General features: G+C 49.8%; 1 protein-coding gene across 2 annotated transcripts in view; it reads left to right on the top strand.

The window, feature by feature from the left end:
• Positions 1 to 2,054: 2,054 nt before the first annotated feature.
• Slc22a3 (solute carrier family 22 member 3) overlaps positions 2,055 to 18,183 on the top strand; it is an 89,876-nt gene continuing 73,747 nt past the window's right edge. For both annotated transcript variants that reach the window (XM_076858064.1, XM_076858063.1), the window contains exon 1: positions 2,055 to 2,566. In XM_076858064.1, the coding sequence (XP_076714179.1) occupies positions 2,135 to 2,566 (432 nt within the window). In that variant the 5' untranslated portion in view covers positions 2,055 to 2,134. The remainder of the gene's footprint in view (positions 2,567 to 18,183) is intronic.

Genomic DNA, 18,183 nt, shown 5'->3' with positions numbered 1-18,183 from the left:
GGTGGGAGCCCTGAGGGGATCCCAGGGCAGCCCCCCTAGCTGGGAGAAACTAGGGGCTGAGGAGAGATGGTGGATATGCATGAAAGAAAGGACATGCATGAGTGTCCCCTCTAGTCCCAAACAATGATGAGCAGCCACTTCAGTGCACCAGGCACTGTTGGAGGTGGTGGGAGTTCAGAAGTGAACCAAATGGAAAGCTTTCTGTCCTTATGGAATACGAGTGGTAGTAGACACACACAGATGAGATAAACAAGGTGGATGAGTAAAACTGTCTGATAAACAAATGAATAAAAAACATCTAGATGTCAGATGGTGGGGAAAGCTTCGGAGATGAGACGTTGGAGGGGATGGACTCTGACCACCCCATGTCAGAGTAAAGACCCGGACGGAGCCTGTGGGGTGTTAGGATGATGCCGACATCCTGAGTCTGGGGCCAGGAGAGACCTGTTTATACCAAAAGGAAGCCAGGAGGAGCTGGATTGGGAGGACAGGTTGAGTCAGAGATGCAGCAGGCAGTTAAGAGGCAGATTTTGGAGCATAAGGCTCAGAGACCCAGAAGTCACTGCTGAGTAAGTTTCAGCTTCTGAGGTCAGAGAGAGCAAGATACTAAGAATTAGCGTGCAGGTACAGTGTGACCCGCACCACCAGGTGTTTTATTTATCCCGCACAGTATCTATAGTCCTTGAGCCAGCCCCACAACACTGAGGTTAACTTGGCAGCAAAGAATAACAGTAGTTAAGAGCTAAGGCTTACTAGTGCACAGTGTGTGGTGCTCTCCTGGCATTTTACACCTATTCATCTATTCAGCCCTCACACAGGCTCTATGAGGGAGGGAGGTTTTTAGCCTCATTTGACAGACATGACAACTGGGGCTGGCCAATTAAATTGTCCAAGGTGACAAGCTGGTGAGGCGATGAGGCCGCTGGAATCTAAGGGAAGGGAGATACAGGAGTCTGCATTCTTTTGGCTTCTGGGGCCCTTGGAAAAAAGCAAGTTAAAGGCAGAATTCGGGTGGATACTTTTGGGAGGGGCGGTGTCCTAAAGAGGAGCTGGGGGAACCCTCAGAACAGGCAGAGAAAAGCAGGAGGTTGGGGCATGCAAGAAATGCGCCACCGTGGTGCCCAGTGGTCCCCCTAGCCAAAGCTGGTGGCCCCAGCTGTCTCAGTGAGACCTTGCAGACTGGGCTAAAGCAGAGAGTGGTCCAGAGGCGGATCTGACAGGGCTCGGTGAAATCTCTTGTGAGCAATACAAAAGCTGAAAATCTGGATTCAAATCAACCAAACAACTTCCTTCCCGAGTACTCAGGCTGACAGGAGGTCGGAAGGCCCGGGTCAAGGAAACTTGCAGGGGCCTGGCCTTGAGATGGTCCCTCTCACCCTAACCTCAGGGCTCTGAGCAAGTCTCTTAACCCTCGGGGTTGCTCTGTTGAATGTATCGGGCGATCTCTGAGATGTCGCCAAAATCGAATCCTGCGCTGAGTGGAGGGCCTGGGCAGCCCTCTTGTCGAAAACTGGCGGCCTGGGCCGAGGGGCGCAGAGCGGCCTCTGTACGCACAGATGGGAAAATTGCAGGGGGTCCCCCAGGGTCCCGGCCCCGAGACGCCGCGACGCGCGCGTGCCCTTGTCCCCTGGGCTTGCTCTCGGGATTTAGGAGAGACCCAGCCGAGTAGCTCTGGGAGTGGTTGGTGACCCAGGAACTTTCCTCTTCTGGAGCCTGAATCTGGGCGGATGGCAGAGCAGGCTGCTGGCAGGGACCGAATGGAGCTCCGCGCCAGGCCTGAGGCTGTGCCGGTCACTCGCAGTCCCCGGCCGGGTCCTGGGTCCCTGGCGCGCGGTGGCTCGCAGCCAGGGTTCGCCTCCCGGGTCCCGCCAAGCTCCCACCCGGACCCCACGCGCCCGCGGCCGCACCTCCTGGGACCAGGGACTGCGGAGGGCGCCCGCGGCGGGGAGGCGGGGTCCGCGGGGAGCAGGAGGAGCGGCGGCCGCGGGCGCGGCGCCAAGGCGAGTGAGGCGGGTGGCGCGGGGGAGGCGGCGGGGTAAAGAGCGGCCGCCAGCGGGGCCCGCGGGTCACTCCGAGGCCCGGCGGCGGGCGGCAGGACGCGCTCGCAGGGTCGCGCGGCGGCGGCAGGCGCACCATGCCCTCCTTCGACGAGGCGCTGCTGCGGGCCGGCGAGTTCGGGCGCTTCCAGCGGCGCGTGTTCCTGCTGCTGTGCCTGACCGGCGTCACCTTCGCCTTCCTGTTCGTCGGCGTGGTCTTCCTAGGCAGCCAGCCCGACCACTACTGGTGCCGCGGGCCGAGCGCCGCGGCGCTGGCCGAGCGCTGCGGCTGGAGCCCGGAGGAGGAGTGGAACCGCACGGCGCCCGCCCCCCGCGGCCCCGCGCCCTCCGAGCGCCGCGGCGACGGCAGCTGCCAGCGCTACCTCCTGGAGGCGGCCAACGCCAGCGCCGCCGCGGGGGCGCTCAGCTGCGCAGACCCGCTCGCCGCCTTCCCCAACCGCTCCGCGCCCCTCGTGCCGTGCCGCGGCGGCTGGCGCTACGCCCAGGCCCACTCCACCATCATCAGCGAGGTAAGGGTGCGTCCACGGCGCTGCCCGCCGGGCGCCGCGGCGACAGAGCCGGGACCTAGAGTCTCTGCGGGACGCGCCTGTCGCCCCAGGGGAGCCGGCGGGAGAGACAGGTGTGAAAAGCTGGCCAGGAGGGATAGGTTGGCTGCCTTGGGGGGGCCAACGCGTTCCTCCCACACGTGGAAGTGCTGCGTCCCCAGGACCAGGAAAAGCCTTTCCCCCGCCGGCGAGTTACCGAGAGATGCTTGGATTTCAGGTGTGAAAGGAAACGCTCCTAGAAGCGAGTCACAGAGCTTCCCACACACCTGCGCGGCAAACAGAGCGCAGCGCGTCCGACGTGCGCACGGTGTTGGTGTTGACGCAGGACTGGAGATTATGGGTCTCCTCGTGGCAGGGAACTGCTGTCTCTGGGGCAAGTGACCTTGCCAGTCTGGATGGGCTCTTGGTCTCCAGGGAGCAAAGGAGAGGGGAAATGTTTGAAGGCAGCACGACTTTCCCCAGTGGCCCAAATGATTATTTGAAATGCAAACGGACAGAGGTCAAGGCTCTCCAGGGACAATGGTTTTGGTAAAATTGCTTTGGGGCAAAGAGCGACATCTGACAGAAGTTGGGAGAGCTGAGATAGTGGACCAAAGTTTATGGTTTTTTCCTGCTAATAAACTACGGGGAAAAGAGTAGGAGGGGCTGCAAGCCTTACAAAGTGGGCTCCCTTTCACCCGAAGTGGCTGCTGGATTGTGGGGAGGGGGTTAGTCCCCCTGAATGGATGGGTGTGTGTACATGCAGCACCTTTGGAGGTCAGGGCTCCCCGTTTCTGCCCCCTGCTGGGCTGGCAGTGTGGTTTATGGGTTGGCATTTAGTAATACCCGCAGAAACTGCCTCAATTGAGCCCAACTCACGGGGATAAGCGGTTTCTTGGATATTGACTACTTAACTTTTACAAAATGAATGTGTTAGGTAAATGGAGAAAAAATAGTCTTTATCTCAGTTTTGTTATAAACATTTTTAAAGCACCTACTTAGGTACTGGGGAAACACTGAATGGGGAGGTAGGACCAACGCTATAGATGCTCTTTGGTTGGTGACCTCATATATCTGGAGTTGGGATACAGATGCTAGAGGTTCTACTTGTTCTAGAAGGCCACTGTGGGCACTTTAGCATACTGACTTGTCCTATGAGAAGTGCCCATGACACCCAGCTGGGATGTGTGGTGTGTGTGTGTGTGTGTGTGTGTGTGTGTGTGTGTTTGGGGTCCTTTCGTTCATACCTAATCCCTGGGTGGGCTGAGGACTGCTGTGTGAGCCGTGGTGGTCTCCTTGTTAGGAACTACCCAGTGACATGGCTAGAGAGAGGCCTTGGTGAGCGGGTGCTACCGCTTGTGCTTCTCCAGGGCTGCACCCTGTGGGTGGCTGCTTCGCTGCACTCAGCAGGGCTGGTTATGCTTGCTTCCCAAGACAACCAGAGGAGCCTGGTTCCCAAAGACATTTAAAAATGAAGAGCAAAATGAGCCCTAAAAAGCAAAATGCACACACCCTTGAGTGAGGTAATCCTTGCATATCAAAGAAGTGAGAGATAAAAATCTGTACGTTAATGCTCTGACAGGTACTTCAGAAATATTATATGGTCGCAGGTTACTAGCATTCCAGGTTATTTCAAGGTGGTCTTATGAAGGTCAGGGGCTCCTAAACAGGGCATGGAATGGTGGAAAGTCAGGAGACAGGTCACGGCATGGTCTCTAGCTAAGCTGTGCGGCTCAGGTTAAGTCACATAACCTCTTTGGGTTTAGCTTTCTCATTTGCAAAAGTAGGCAATCCTACCAATGCCATCATTGTCATCAGCAGTTTACCACTCAGTGTGCTCAGAACAATGATGAAACATTTTCCAGGATATTCAGTATGCACCTCTTAAAGCCACAGACAAGTTTTTGAAATATAATGCAGAAGTTTCTTTCTTAAATCCAAAATAGTTTTGTGTTCTTTTGACTTGTTTGTCTTTCATGTTTTGACTCTTAAGAGGAAGCCACCATGTCTTCAGGAAGTTCAGCCATCCAAAATAACTCAGTCTCTCTTGGGGTCCTGTGTGGCTAATATTTTGCTGCCTTTGTTCTTGAATATGAACCAATTCATTTTTTGTTCTTTCAAATTCTGTCAGGGTGATGAAAGGCTTGCCAATTCTATCCTCAGCTAACATTTTGAACCCCAAGTATTTTCATAGATCTGAGTCTAAGACAGGAATCATGCAAAGGAGGGGAGGTTATTGAGAGAGTTTAGCAAGTAGATGGGCTCCATATGGCTATAGTACTTAATCCTTGCTGCATTGTGGGGGAGATGTCATTGTCCTTACTTTATAGGAGGGAGACCTGAGGCCAGAGATGTTAGAGGACCTGCTAGGATCCCATACAGTTTATATAGCCAAACTGGATTAGAATCCAGTCTTGATGGGAAATGGTGCTCCTTCCCCCTTGTGGCACCTAAGTTGTTCGGATAAGTCCATGAAACATGACACTTGGCAACTTGGTTGCACTTTTGTATTTGGTTCCTAGCAGGCCCTCTGGCCAACATGACATTTTGTTTCCTTCAGTGTTTCTGGGAACCACAGTTAGCCAGGCTGGCCTCTGAGGGGCTGCTTCTCGGGAATGGAGGGAATGGTTCTCTCCTCTTTGAGCAAATGTTGCAAAATGAACACTTAGATCTCATCCACTCTCTTCCCAGCTTGCAACTGGAAATATCTCCAAGGAGCTAAGTCCAGAGTCAGTGTCAAGTGCAGGGTGGTTTCAAGCCAACGCCCCACTGTGTCAAGGGAAGGCAGTCAATTTCTCACCTACCTCCAACTTCCTCAATGTAGACTTTCTCATATCTGTGTCTCAGCTTTATCTAGTTGTCAGACACCGCACAACTAAACGTGGTACAAAGCAGACCAGCAAGTAAGAGCCCTTACCCCCCAAATGTCGCACTCTACTGCCCAGGGTGGGGTCTTTAGGGTTGATGTGAGGTGCCAGGGTCCAGCCCTAGCCAGGGGTCCTGAAGGATGAGTGGTGTCGGTGAAAGAAGAAGAGACAGGACAACGGGTTCCAAGTTACGAGCAGCCTCCAGAAGGATCTGCTGCCCCTAGAGGGGCCTTTATTTTTATACCTTTTTTGCAGGTATTTTTTCAGGTAGTTAATGGATAGTCTCAAAGCCTGAAACTTCTTTGATTGACATAATTTTCAAGAGTTACAATCTTTTCTGACATACAATGATTACCTAAGATATTGAGTACATTGTTTAAAATATTTTTTCTGTAACCTTTGCCAATCATGATTAAGCTTTTACATTTTCACCTCAAACACTAGGTGCTAGGCTACACACCTAGACCACATGCCTCCTGACCTATTATTCACTTTTAACTTTAAAGCACACCTATAATTATTTCATTAACCTTTAACTTTAAAACATACCTATGATTATTGGTAAGCTTTCTTCTAATCTAAAGCCAGTAAAACACACTTAAAATAGTGAAAGCCTACTACTTAAAAGCCTACTACTCTGAAGTGCCTCTAAAATATATCTATATTAATTTTACATATTCTATTTTTAATTTCCAATGTAATTTCCTTTTTTATATGATCTATTTAATTGCCTTCTTAAAGAGTTTCTTTGATCCTTGGTCAAAGTACACCAATTCATTTTTTTTTTTTTTTAAGTACACCAATTCTTATGTCTTTGTAATCTTTAACCACAGGGCAAGCTCTGCACCTCAACCTATTTGCCATTACTATTAACTATACAACCATAGATATGAAAAATTATGCTCTCTATATGTAATAAGAATTGTAATGCATTCCGCTGTTATATATAAATTTAAAAAATATTAACTATGTGTTTCCCTTTCGCATCATAAATTCCTGTGTAAGGCAAAGGAGAGTCTGTTAGTGGGGAGAATGTATGTTGCACAGGTTGTGGCTTTAGAATGGGGGGGGGCTTAGTGTAAATTGTTAAGCTTTTCTTAGGAACCTTGATTTGCAATCTTTTTCGAGTGAATTTCTTGAGCAATAACACAATTGTTTGTATCCTGAGAGATTGTGAAACACACCTTGGGGCATGTCTTAATTGTATCCTTAGACTCATTCTGGAAATTTTCCTGCAATCTCAGGCAACACATATTTTATTATGGATTGACATCCGCCCTATTATCCATATCATGAGTATGGTAAACAAAACACTTAACATTCCCGAAGGTTCCGGTTTCCAGATGGTGCCGCCCTGCAGTAGCGTCCCCCATGCTGTGACCCTGTCAGACAGCAGGTGCAGGGACACCTTCACCAGTGAGGATTTAAAAATGCTTATTAATATGCCATGGATGGAAGAAAACAAAACAAAACTAAGAACCTCGAGAGTCTACCACGGGGGCTTCGGAGCACCTTTAAAAACAGACTGATAATTACTTTTCCTTTCAAGATCATTTTTCCTCCAGAACAAAAAGGGGGTGAACTTGAGGGTGGGGCTGTCTGTTGAAGAGCGTGCTGGCTGGCTGCTCTCAGGGGCCCTCGGCATCCTTCCTGGGTCTCTTGCTTTGCTTCCTGCACATCTGCCCCAGGACACAGGCCAACCAGGTGGGGCAGCCAGATCATCAGCGCCAGCCCCGCCTATCTTCCCCAGGATGTGTCAGGCCTGGAGTCACACTGGGGCAGATGCACGTCTAGATTGGAGTCTGGCTTGCTGTGGGCATTTCAGAAAGTATGAACTTTTGGGTCCAAACTTTTTTTCAAGCCTTTGGGGAACTTTAATGTCTTCATTTCTAATATCGTCTGTGCCTTCTCTCTTTTTTGCTGAATTAATCTCGACATCAGAGTGTTCCTAACATTATTGCTTCAGACCCCGAGTGGGGCACTGTTTGTTCTCTACTTCATCATCTCTCCCCTTTCTTATTTGTCTCATTATTGGGGTTCTTCGTGGTGTACTTTTTCTAGTTGAACTTGGAGGCTGAGCTCAGTTACTTCCCGTCTTTCTCTTTTCCTAGTGTAAATATTTAAAGCTACAAATCTGCTTCATTGAGCTTCTTTGGCTGCATCTCCACAAGTTTTGAAATGTGAATTTTTTATTCCATTCTGTTAGATTTTTATTATTATTCTTTGATCTAGGATTTACTTGGAGGCTTATTATTAAACTTCAAATGTATGCTGATGCTTCTGTCTTTTTATTGTTGCCTTCTTATTTAACTGCAGTGGGGCAGAGAATGCAGTGTGTATGATATGGATTCTCTGAATTTTATTGAATTCAATAAATTCTTGGTCTTGTAAGAGTCGCTTTGATAAGTGTTCCACACATGCTAGCAAAGAATGTGTGGTCTTTAGCTATTGGGTGGCTATAGAGTTTTATAGATGTTCAATATTTGAAGCTTGTTAGTTTATCCTATTAAATTATTTTAATTAATTTTTTATCTACTTGGTCTATCAATAATTAAAGAAGAACATTGAAATTTGTCATTATTTTGGTCAGTTTGTAAGTTTCTCCTTATATTTCCAGATTTTAAAATTTATATACCAGAGGCAACTTTACTGAATGCATACGCACACAAATTTATAATTTTTAAAAAATCATCACAGTGAATTGAACTTTATATTATAGTATAGGACCCTATCTAAAATCCATGATGTATTTTGTCTGATATTAATATAGCCACTTTAGCTCCAGCTTTATCTATGACTTTCAAACTTCCCATGTTTTAATAGTTTCATGTGATTCTTATTTTATATATATATAAAACTTGATTTTGCTTTTATCTAATGTGCTCAGTCTCCTTGTACTTGCCAGCTCTCTGTCATTGTGACAAAATATCTGAGATGGTCAATTTATAAGGAGGAAAGTTTTATTTTGGCTCATGGTTTCAGAGGCTTCAGTCTGTGGTCTCTTGGCCCCTCACTTTGGGCCTGTGGTAAGGCAGCAGTCATGGCGGACGCCTGTTCACCTCATGGCTGAGACAAGAGGTAGTGGCTTGGGTTGCAATCTGTCCTTAGAGGAGAAGCCCCAGTGACCCAGCTTCCTAAAGGTTCCCCTGCCTCCTAATAGCACCCCAGTTTGATGATCAAGTGTCGCGACCCCTTGCCCGCAAGGAAGACGCAACTCAGGAATCTTCTTTCAGCAGTTTATTCAGGCCCTTGATATTTCTTCTAATTCCTGGTCGGATGCCCCTCCCAGCCTTAATAAAGCATCCCAAGCCCCAATGCGAAGCTGCCACGTGGAACTTTCTCACAGGGTGCTGAAAAACCATGCACCAACTCTCCCAAACAAGGAGTTGTTTGTCACAGACCCAGTGGAGCCAGCGCCATCCTGCAATGGCGACCATAATCTGCAGAAGCGGCTCACCACAATCAAGCCTTTGGGGAACTTTAAGATCCAACCCATAACAATCCTTTAATGCACTAGTCTCTTGAAATTTGCTGTAGAATTGATAGATTTGGGTTTGTTATGCCCTATATCACTTTCTTTATCTTGTCCTGTCTGTATTTTTCTTAAAACAGGTCCTTTGTTTTTTATGTTCTATTTTACTTCTTTCTTTATTTTTATAAAATTTAGGTCTTTTATTTCCTCTTTTTGTGTGTGTATGTGATCACTCTTGGACGTTTTACTGAGCTTCCTTAACAGAGCCTAAGTTTGATGTTGTGGCTTCCTCCTAAACAATTTGAGGTCTTCAACTCTTTAATTCATCCACGTATGAGCAGCCTGTGTTCTAGGTCCGAGGTGTGTTAGTAACTGATGGTTCTGTGTGGCTCCCTGTGCGTGGGCTTATCTGTAGCGGGGCTTGCTGGGCATTCCGTATGGCATCTTATCTCTCCCCTTCCTTCTGAACTAAAACTTTTAAGTGTTTCTTTATGTTTATCTGGAGGTGATCGATGTTTTGAATTTTTTTGTCTATATGAAACTGTGTTTCTCCCATCCTTATTCTTGAAAGTTAGTTTTGCTAGATAAATAATCCTCAGTGGTCAGTCATTTTCCCTCAGATTGGACCTCCTAGGAGGATCTCATTTTGCTTTGGAGAGGTCTGTTGTCCACCTGACTGTCCTTCCATTGTAGGTGATCCGCTTTTCTTTGGGGCTGTGTCTAAGTGGGTGTTTGTTTGTTATCCATCTTGATGTACATTGTCTCTATAAATATCTGGCACAGGTAGGCACTGGATGAGGATTTGTGAGTGAATGAATGCTTCATTTTCTATGACTATGAACTTGATTCTCTAATCAGTCCTGGGAGATTCTCAGCTCTTATCTCTTCAGTGTTGCCTTTTCCATACTCTGGCCTTCCCTTCTCAGATGCTGATTAGACCCAAGTTGACATTTTCTTTCCTTCACCACTTCCTCTTACATTTCCCATTTCTGTATCTGCGATTGTGGTCTAGTCTTTTTTGTTGTTGTTGTTTTTGGTTGTTGTTGTTTAGATCTGACTTCCAGATCACTTTCTATTCAGCAGTATCAAATATGCTGTTAAATCCATCCCTTGAACTTTTTTAACAATTTTTTTTTTATCAAAGTTGTATTTGATATTTTTCAAATACATCTGGCCGTCTGTTGGTCTCTTTTTTCTTGTTCAGTTGCGTGTTTCTCTTTTCAGTTTCTTCGAGTACTTTACACCTGCTGCCTCTGTATTTTGCATCTGGTAAATGCCTGACATCTTCGTGTTTGAAACCTGTTGTCATCTACTGTGTGTTTGGTGCGTGTTGATGGGGAGCCTGGCTCCCTCCAGAGAGGATCAGCACTGTCACCTTTGGGAACTGGAGGACCATCCACCAGCCTGGAGTCCTTTCCCCTTCCGGACCACCTGGCTGAGTCTAGAGCGATGAAGCTGTTGACTGTCTTCCCTGGAGGTGAGCGGTTCTCCCTCACTTCCTGAACACCAGCCACTCAACAAGGACATTTTATAGTGAGTCTTGCTTTCAGCATGAGTCCCTTAAAATCACTATCGCTTTTTATTGATGACAAGTGTTTTAATAATTTAGTAATTTTTTTTAATGAAGGAGAAGCAGGACCCTAGTGAACGAATTCGCTCAGTACAACCTGCTACCTGGCCCAGGCAGCAGAGAGGCTGAACAGACCCACCTGGCGATGCTTTGGGATCCCAGAACCACAAGGAAAGTGTGTGCAATAGAATCTTTGAGAACAGGCAGGCGGCTTCTGCGTCTCTCTGGCAGCTGATATTTTCAGTACCAACACTTATTCAGCCTTTGTCGTAGGCTACCACAGGGCTAGGCCGGGATGCCCCCAAGAATGAGATTCATCCTTGGGAGGGAGAACAGCCCTGAGACAATGGCATGATGAGAGGGTGGAACTGAAGGGTGACTGGGGCAGAATGCACACTGACCTTGACCTCAGCCTCAGAGGACAGGGAGAGGTCAAGACAAAGGTATGAGGAAAGGGGTGCCAGGTCCTCTTCTTGTGCATCTTCGTTGTTCTCTTCTCGGTGGCCTCTAAGTGTCCCTGGAGCGGTGCTTGGTGCATTTCCTGGGGCCCACCTACAGTTTGGAATCCTAAGATGGGGTGGGTTTGGGAATCTTCCTTTTTGTGTGGGCCAGGCAAGTGGGCCCTGGACTTCCCAAGGAAAGCACTGGGTATTTCTTAGTGATGAGACTATGGTGACTCAGACGAGCGGAAGTCAGTGGCAGTTCTGTCAGACCCAGCTGCAGATGCTGGGGCAATGCCCCATCCTGAATCTGGAGGCAGGAGTCCCAGATCTTATCTGGTGAAATGCTGCCGGGGAGTCCCTCAGGGATGCGCAACTGAAAGTAATAATCCTACAGTTGATTGAGGTGAAGGCCTACAGCTGCATCACATGCCCTGAACCTTGACAAACCTTGGAGGGGAGTCTCGGACAAAGGCAGCGGACATAACTAGGTGGACACCCAACAGATGAGGCCGTGGTGTGCACACGGATCTGTTCAAGATGCTTGGCATAAGCTTCCAAGTAGAGTGGAAGGAGCTTGCATGTATATGTCCTTTGGGGTCAGATGGACCTTGACCTAAATCCCAATCCCCCATCTAGCAACTTGAAGGATGAGCAATACCTGAGCCTGTCTCTTCTGCTCTGGAGGGGTGTAGCAATACCAGCCTTCGTGAGGGCTCTGGCTATGCTTATAGAGTACCTGCCATTGGCCCGGCCACCAGTGCTGCTCAAAACAATTGATTCCTGTGACTACAGGAAGATTCTGGAGCCAGGCGGGAGCCAGGGGTAGGAGAAGGAACAGGCGGTGGGCTGGAGTTAACCCTGGAGCTGAAATTTGCTGACCCTGATCTAGCATAACAAAGCACTAATAAACTTGCCCTAAATATAAAAATAAAAAATCTGCTGGATACTGATTTGCCCTTGAAGGGAGGATAACAGTACTCTTCCTCTGGGACACACAGCTGGGTCACATTTTCTAGTTTTCCTGGCACCTTGTGGGGCTATGTGTGTAAGTTCTGGTCACTGATGTTGGAGGAAGCATCATGTGACACTGCAGGGCCCAGAGCCAAAATGACCTTCCTCATTGCAGCCCACCTGCTGCTTCCCCTCCTGTACCTGACACCTGAGAACCTGATGCCCTAGAGGATGAGGGAGTCCCAGGAGGGAAATGGATCAGTTTTCGGGCGTCTGCAGGATGGCAGTCCCTCTCCTCATCTCTCTTCTTTCTCCACCAGTTAACCTGCGTGAGAATATGGAAATAAGAATCAGAAACAAACTTTCTTGTGTTAAGCCACTGAGATTGAAGGGGGTGTTTGTTATAGCTCTTACTATTAGCCTCACCTGACTAATACATTTTGGTCTGCTTCCTGGTCAGACAGAGATAGAAGGCTGCAGGCACCTAATCAAAGGCAGGGAAGCTAGAACTTTGAAGACAGCCCTGCCTTGCCTGGCGCACAGGCCACCCATGATCCCAGCACCGACTGTCTCCCCTCCAGGTTTTGTCCCCACGCGCCTCCTGTCTTCCCTAGGCCCCTGCAGATGTCTTCTTCTTTTCTCAAAATACCTTCCTTTGTGAAGCCATTCCATTTTTACCCTAAAATATAGCTTGGGGTTTCCTGGTTCAGAAAAGCCTCCCCTACCCCAAACCTACCCGGGGCTGGGCTTGGTTTCCTTCGTCTGCCTGACAAACAGCCTCACTGCCTGCCTGCTGTGGTGTGAGTGGCCACCACCCTCAGCATTCCCCGAGTGTCCAGGGGCAATGCTTTGTCCCCCATGCCTAACACCAGAATTTAGTAAATATTTGTAAAATTCGTGAGTGAACAAGAAAGGGGCTCATTCGTCAATCAGTCCCCCTGCAGCCAACCTTGAAGCTGATGTCGCAGGCTGACAAAAGCCCCTTCCCCCCGACAGTGCCTTCTTCACCACTCAGGGCAGAGTCCCTGGGCTCCCTCCTCAGTCCCCAGAGGTGTTGACAAGCCATGGGGCCCTCAAGGCCCTGCAGCACCCGCCCCCACAGGCCTCTGGCAGGAGGGAGAACAGATCCCCGCCCACTGGGCTCTGTCTTCACGTGGGTTCTGTCGTCTGCAGGAGCCTAATTTGGGGGCTGTGACGTGGAACGTGACGGAAGCAGGAAGGAGAGACTGCTGGCTCCTCAGGGCCGTCATTTTTATGTGCTGACGTCCATTGTGCAGGAAAGCCTTCTCTCAGCTGTCCTGGCTCTGCTCAGCGCCCGTGTCGTCAGCCGCCACTTCAGGGGCAGCTGGGGCACAGGCACTGGCCCGGCGGGCAGCGAGGGGCATGGGGGGCCTGGCACCCACAGTTCCAGGCTCAGCCTCGAGCCCTCAAGGCTGTGGAGACAGAGCAAATGCAGCCTGGCTTTCAGGGAAAATAAAGCCTTTCCCTCCTCCTCCTTCTTCTTTTTTTCCGTCTTAAGCCACAACCAAGAAAGGAGCGTGTTTCTGGTGAGGAAAATGCAAAGCTCGTCAGCATTCTTGAGGTAGCTTTGGAGAACACCAGGGGCCCATGAGCCTGTGGATGGTGGCCCAGGTGGGTGACAGGTCAGACCAGCTCTCCCAGGGTGCTGCGCTCCTGCTTTCTTCTGTGTTTGATAAAACAGTAGAACCGAGGGGCTGGTACTTGTGTGACCATTACCCTAAGGGCTGCAGTGAGTGAGTGTGGTTTGTTTTAATTCCTGTGAGGCTGTTTTAGTGCTGGGTGGTGTGGCCCAGCACAGCGCCCCCTCCCAAAGTGCAAGACCAGCTCTGTGCAGTAGGAACGCTCCTGGGGCGTTGGGGATGCAGGGAGGGAGCGGGGTGACTGCTGCTGAGTGGTCCTAAACCCTCGGATGTTAGTCTTTGACTCATGGGTGGCGCTGATGCCGTAGTGCGGAGAAGCAGCACAGGGATCCAGACACCCTGCCACGTGTCCCTGGCATCTCTTTACTTCTCTGAGTAAAGCAGTTGATTATCAACTCATCTGAGGTTCCTACTCGATCCCTGTATAGCTGAGTCAGTATTCAGGTCCCTGTTCCTGACCTGAACTCAGGGTCACCATGTCTAGAGGGGGACGATGTCTTGGAATGAAACTAACTTAAATCATGGAGGAATTGGTTTCCTGAAGTCAGACGGTCCTCCTGGTGGGCATGCTGTGTTGCAGATGATGTCACAGGAGGAGATGGCAATGGAAGGCGCTGTCCCCTGGAGCAGGTGCACCCTCTGTCTGGGTCCTAGTGCTTGTGGGGTCAAGGAGGGGACCTGCCATGGACCATGTATACAGTGGCAACTACTGGATGGAGCAAGGTGTGTACCGGCCTGGATTTTAGAGACATAGGTGCTTATTCTGCTGCCAATCTTGTGAGGCGGGTGACCTCTCCTGTAGGATTGTTGTAGGGCAGAGGAGATAGCTTTTCCTGTTGCAGTGACCACTGGGACCAGGCAGTTGAGAAAGGTGAGGCAGAGCGTCACGAGCCCACCCACACCATAGACTTCTGCCACAATTATCTGCTTATTAACACTCAAACATTGAGTTTCATTTTTAACTTACATGGTACACTTGAGTGCCTTTGATTCTGATAAGACTGCCATCTGTGTATGGAGTCTATAACTCTTTTTGTGGGTTTTGTTGCTATTTTATGTTGTATTTATAGTAAATCCTAAAAAATCAGTGTGGGACACTGTTTTCTCATTTCTTAGAAATAGTTCAGAGATGAATTTCGGGAACCTCAAACAGCGTGAGAACTTAGATGTCCTCCTCCCAGGGGCATTTGCTGTCCCCATTAGGTAGACAGCCATCCAGCCAGCACCCTCTCCCTACCCACAGGGCTGCAGAATTTTATTTCTCTTATTGAAATAGAACTGGTTTCTCGTGGCTTCATAATGCAGAACAAGGAGTTTCACACATGGCCTTCAATGAGTGTCACGTAGGTGGACACAGGTGCCCTCCAGCAGCACCGTGCTCTGTGACAGTGCCTGTTGCATCTGCCTGCCTAGCTTGGAGGCTGGCTTGGAGGAGCAGTGGTTCTATGAAGTCCATCAGCACAAAGGCTTCCACAATGAGACTCCCAAGTAAGGTCTTGTAAGTCAGGTGTGCCTGAGCCTTGGGAGGGGACAGAAGAAAAGATGGAATGACTCAGGACAAGAGGAGCAGTGGGACAGGCGGGGCTTCAGAAGTCTTTGGCTCCACATTTCTGAAACTAGAGCCAGATGCCCAGGCACTAGGGAGGCTAAGGGTGCTGAGGGCCACATTGTGGGACACTGTGGGGTCCTGCCTGTGTGATGAGCCCCCGGCAGCCCCCCCGGCTGACTGCTCGACAGTGTCACAGTGTCTCCGATGCGGCTCTCACTTGTTGCTCAGCCCCATGTGCGCACAGGATGACTCTGATTTCACGGTACTTCTGCCAACTGGAAGCGCTGGGCAGATGAAAGACGACATGTGTGTCCAGCCCCGTGGGGAGGGACGCTGTAAGCTGATGCCCCGGAGCCACAGACAGGCACGGGCGCCAGCAGTTCCCGCTCTGAAGTCTGATGGGGGCACGTTATGGGGAGAGGGCAGAAACAGGGCACATATGCTGGTTTCTCAAAGCGATGCTCTGCAGACACCTGTGGAGAAACGAGACCCCTTTGGTTGTCCCTGAGTGAGTTTCCAAAGCAAACACAGGGAAGCCAGGAAGATAGTTAAAACTATTAAGTATTCAGGGTAGAGGAGAAAAAAGGAGCTAATTTAAATCCATTCAACATTGACGTGGCAAAGTCAAATAAAGAAATAATGAGTTTCTGGACTGATCCATGAAGGTTTTTGATCTTTCTGTGTGTTGTGTCTCAGTAACTTGGTAATTGTATGGCCAGTTTATCTTTTGTCCACCACCCAACATGGGAGGATTGTTATGATCTCCTATCCAGTCTATGTGCGGCTTATCAGAAGAATTTTGCTTTTAAGCCCAATCTAGTTCAATACATTACAAAAGCAATTCTAATTGTCTTTGAATTAGATATTCATAATTTATTGTTGCAAAATTTTGCAAAGAGATGATCAGCTTTTAGATCTGAGCTGGCTTAGTGTAGCCCATCACGGAAGCACATAGTGGTTGAGAATGGCTGCTTACTGGTGTATGGGTGTCACCCCTTCTGAGCTGGAGGACCAGCGCAGGGCGGAGCCCTTCCGTGGGAGGCTGATAGAGCTAATGTATGCAAAGTGCTTATCCTCCTCTGCAAGAGTTAAGGTGGCTCATAACAATAGCCACTGCTGATGACAGACACTGGGGAAATGGGCTGAGAGGGTGCCTGGGTGTGGAGATCTGGGGGCACGGCAATCCCCAGGCCTGTGAGACAGGGTGGCAAGATGGCAACGTAAGCACATGGCGGGGTCCACTCTGAGCTGGTAGAAACTGGAGCTTAGTGTAAGACCAAGGAAAGACCAGCATAGAAAGTCAGAGCTGCGTGTTTGGGCGGCTTCCCAAGCCTCTGTTTATTCAGTGTGGCAGGGAACTATTAATCTGTCCACTGCGCTGTAGGGGCTACGTGAGAAATGTACGTAAACCTGGGAGCGTGCGGAAGCCTTGGCACACACCAGTTCCCTCCTCTCACCGTCTGTCTCTAAATCTGGCACCTGTCCTCATCTTGCCCAGTCTGGTGTGCAGGTGTGGACCTGGCCTTGCTCAGAGCCCAACACTGTGTTCTGATGGCAGACACAGCAGAAGGACTCAGGCACGCACCTTGGACTTTCCTAAAATGGGAGAAATCCCAAGGCTGGTGAGACCTGAGGTCAGCGGGCCCTGAAGCCTGGGTTGAGGGCTGCATGATTGGGCAGGAGGCCTGACACCGTGGCGGATGCTTTTGTTCCCAGTGGATGCGGAGTGAAAGTCAGCTCCATGAGCCCACAGCCACTATTGTCCAGGTGAGAGCCGCTGCTGGGATGAGCAGTGGCCTCACTGTCCTAGCAGGTGACATGCTCTCTGAGGACACTCTCTGCTGCTTGCATCCCGCCCCTATCCCACCCTGCAGCCACAGACCCTTGCAGACTAGATGCTTGACCCTTAATGTCCCCAAGGCCCCTCTGATGTTGTCACTCCCAGCAGCAGCCTGCCTGGTGCTGCCTGGTCTGAGCAAGGAGCCTGGGCTGCACTTTAAGTCCATCATGGCCTTGGTCCAGCTCATGCTCGGGGTGCATTTGTTGCCCCTTCCCAGCTGGAGGGGCCTGCTGGACATGCCCTGGGAAGGAGTTGACCAGGAGTGCAGATCCTCAACCAGCTGTCTTCACCCTGGTGGGTCCCCAGGGAGCCCAGGCATGAAGGCTCTGTGAGTGGCGAATACCTGGCCACCAAGTGCAATACAGATGTCAGCAACATGAGCAGGCTGTCACCTGTCACCCTGAAGGACTTCTGGGGCCTGCATCTGCCTTCAGGAGTTGGATTCAGCCTCAACCCCAGGTCTGCCTTACCTTAGCTGAGACACATCCCAGGAGAGCACCCAGCGGGAAAGGGACATGAGAAGAACCCAAGAGAAGGTGGCCGAACAAAGCCCCTCCCTCTGACCTGTCCACAGCCATGCCTCCTGGGAGCAGGGCGGGCTCTCTCCTGGAGAGGAGTCAATCAGCTGCCCCAGCCCAACTGCGCTGCTTGGTCCTTGGACCTTCCTTAACCCTTTTCTCCTCTGTTCCCTTGACTTTCCTTTCTCCAAACCTCATGTGCACATGCAAGTGTCCTGCTTGTCTGATCCGGAGAACGATTCCCACCTCTCCGATCTATTCTTCTCCTTCATGCCTTCATGGTGGCTTCCATTCATTAGGCACTTACCCCTAGGCACTGGGCACTCCATGATCTCATTTGATCTTGACCATGGTCCTAGGATATGTAAATATTACTGCCCTTCTTGCCTGGGTAAGAAAGAGAAATCCAGAACACATAGGAGTTATGCACTTGTTTGAGGTCCCACGACTACCAAGGGACCAGACCAAGATTCCATGGAAGGTCTCACCAGAGCTGCTCTTACCCATGCTCTGACTCCGTGGCTTGGATTGGCCTGTGCTTGGATTGTCTTCAGCTTCTCCACTATGTCACAGGTCCCTTCAAGGCAAGAGTGGGGACTGGTTCACCTTTGACCACCCCTCAAGGGAGGTAAGAGACGTGGCAATGCCTCTTACTCTGTAGATGGTGCCATTTGTTGTCAGACCATTGGGGTCACTTAGAGGTGGGCTTTGGACTTCTCGCCAGCGGTACT

The sequence above is a fragment of the Callospermophilus lateralis genome, chromosome 6, assembly GCF_048772815.1.
Source record: "Callospermophilus lateralis isolate mCalLat2 chromosome 6, mCalLat2.hap1, whole genome shotgun sequence".
NCBI lineage: Eukaryota > Metazoa > Chordata > Mammalia > Rodentia > Sciuridae > Callospermophilus > Callospermophilus lateralis.
Note: the sequence above shows the minus strand (reverse complement) of the source record. Positions and strands in the feature narration are given on the sequence as shown.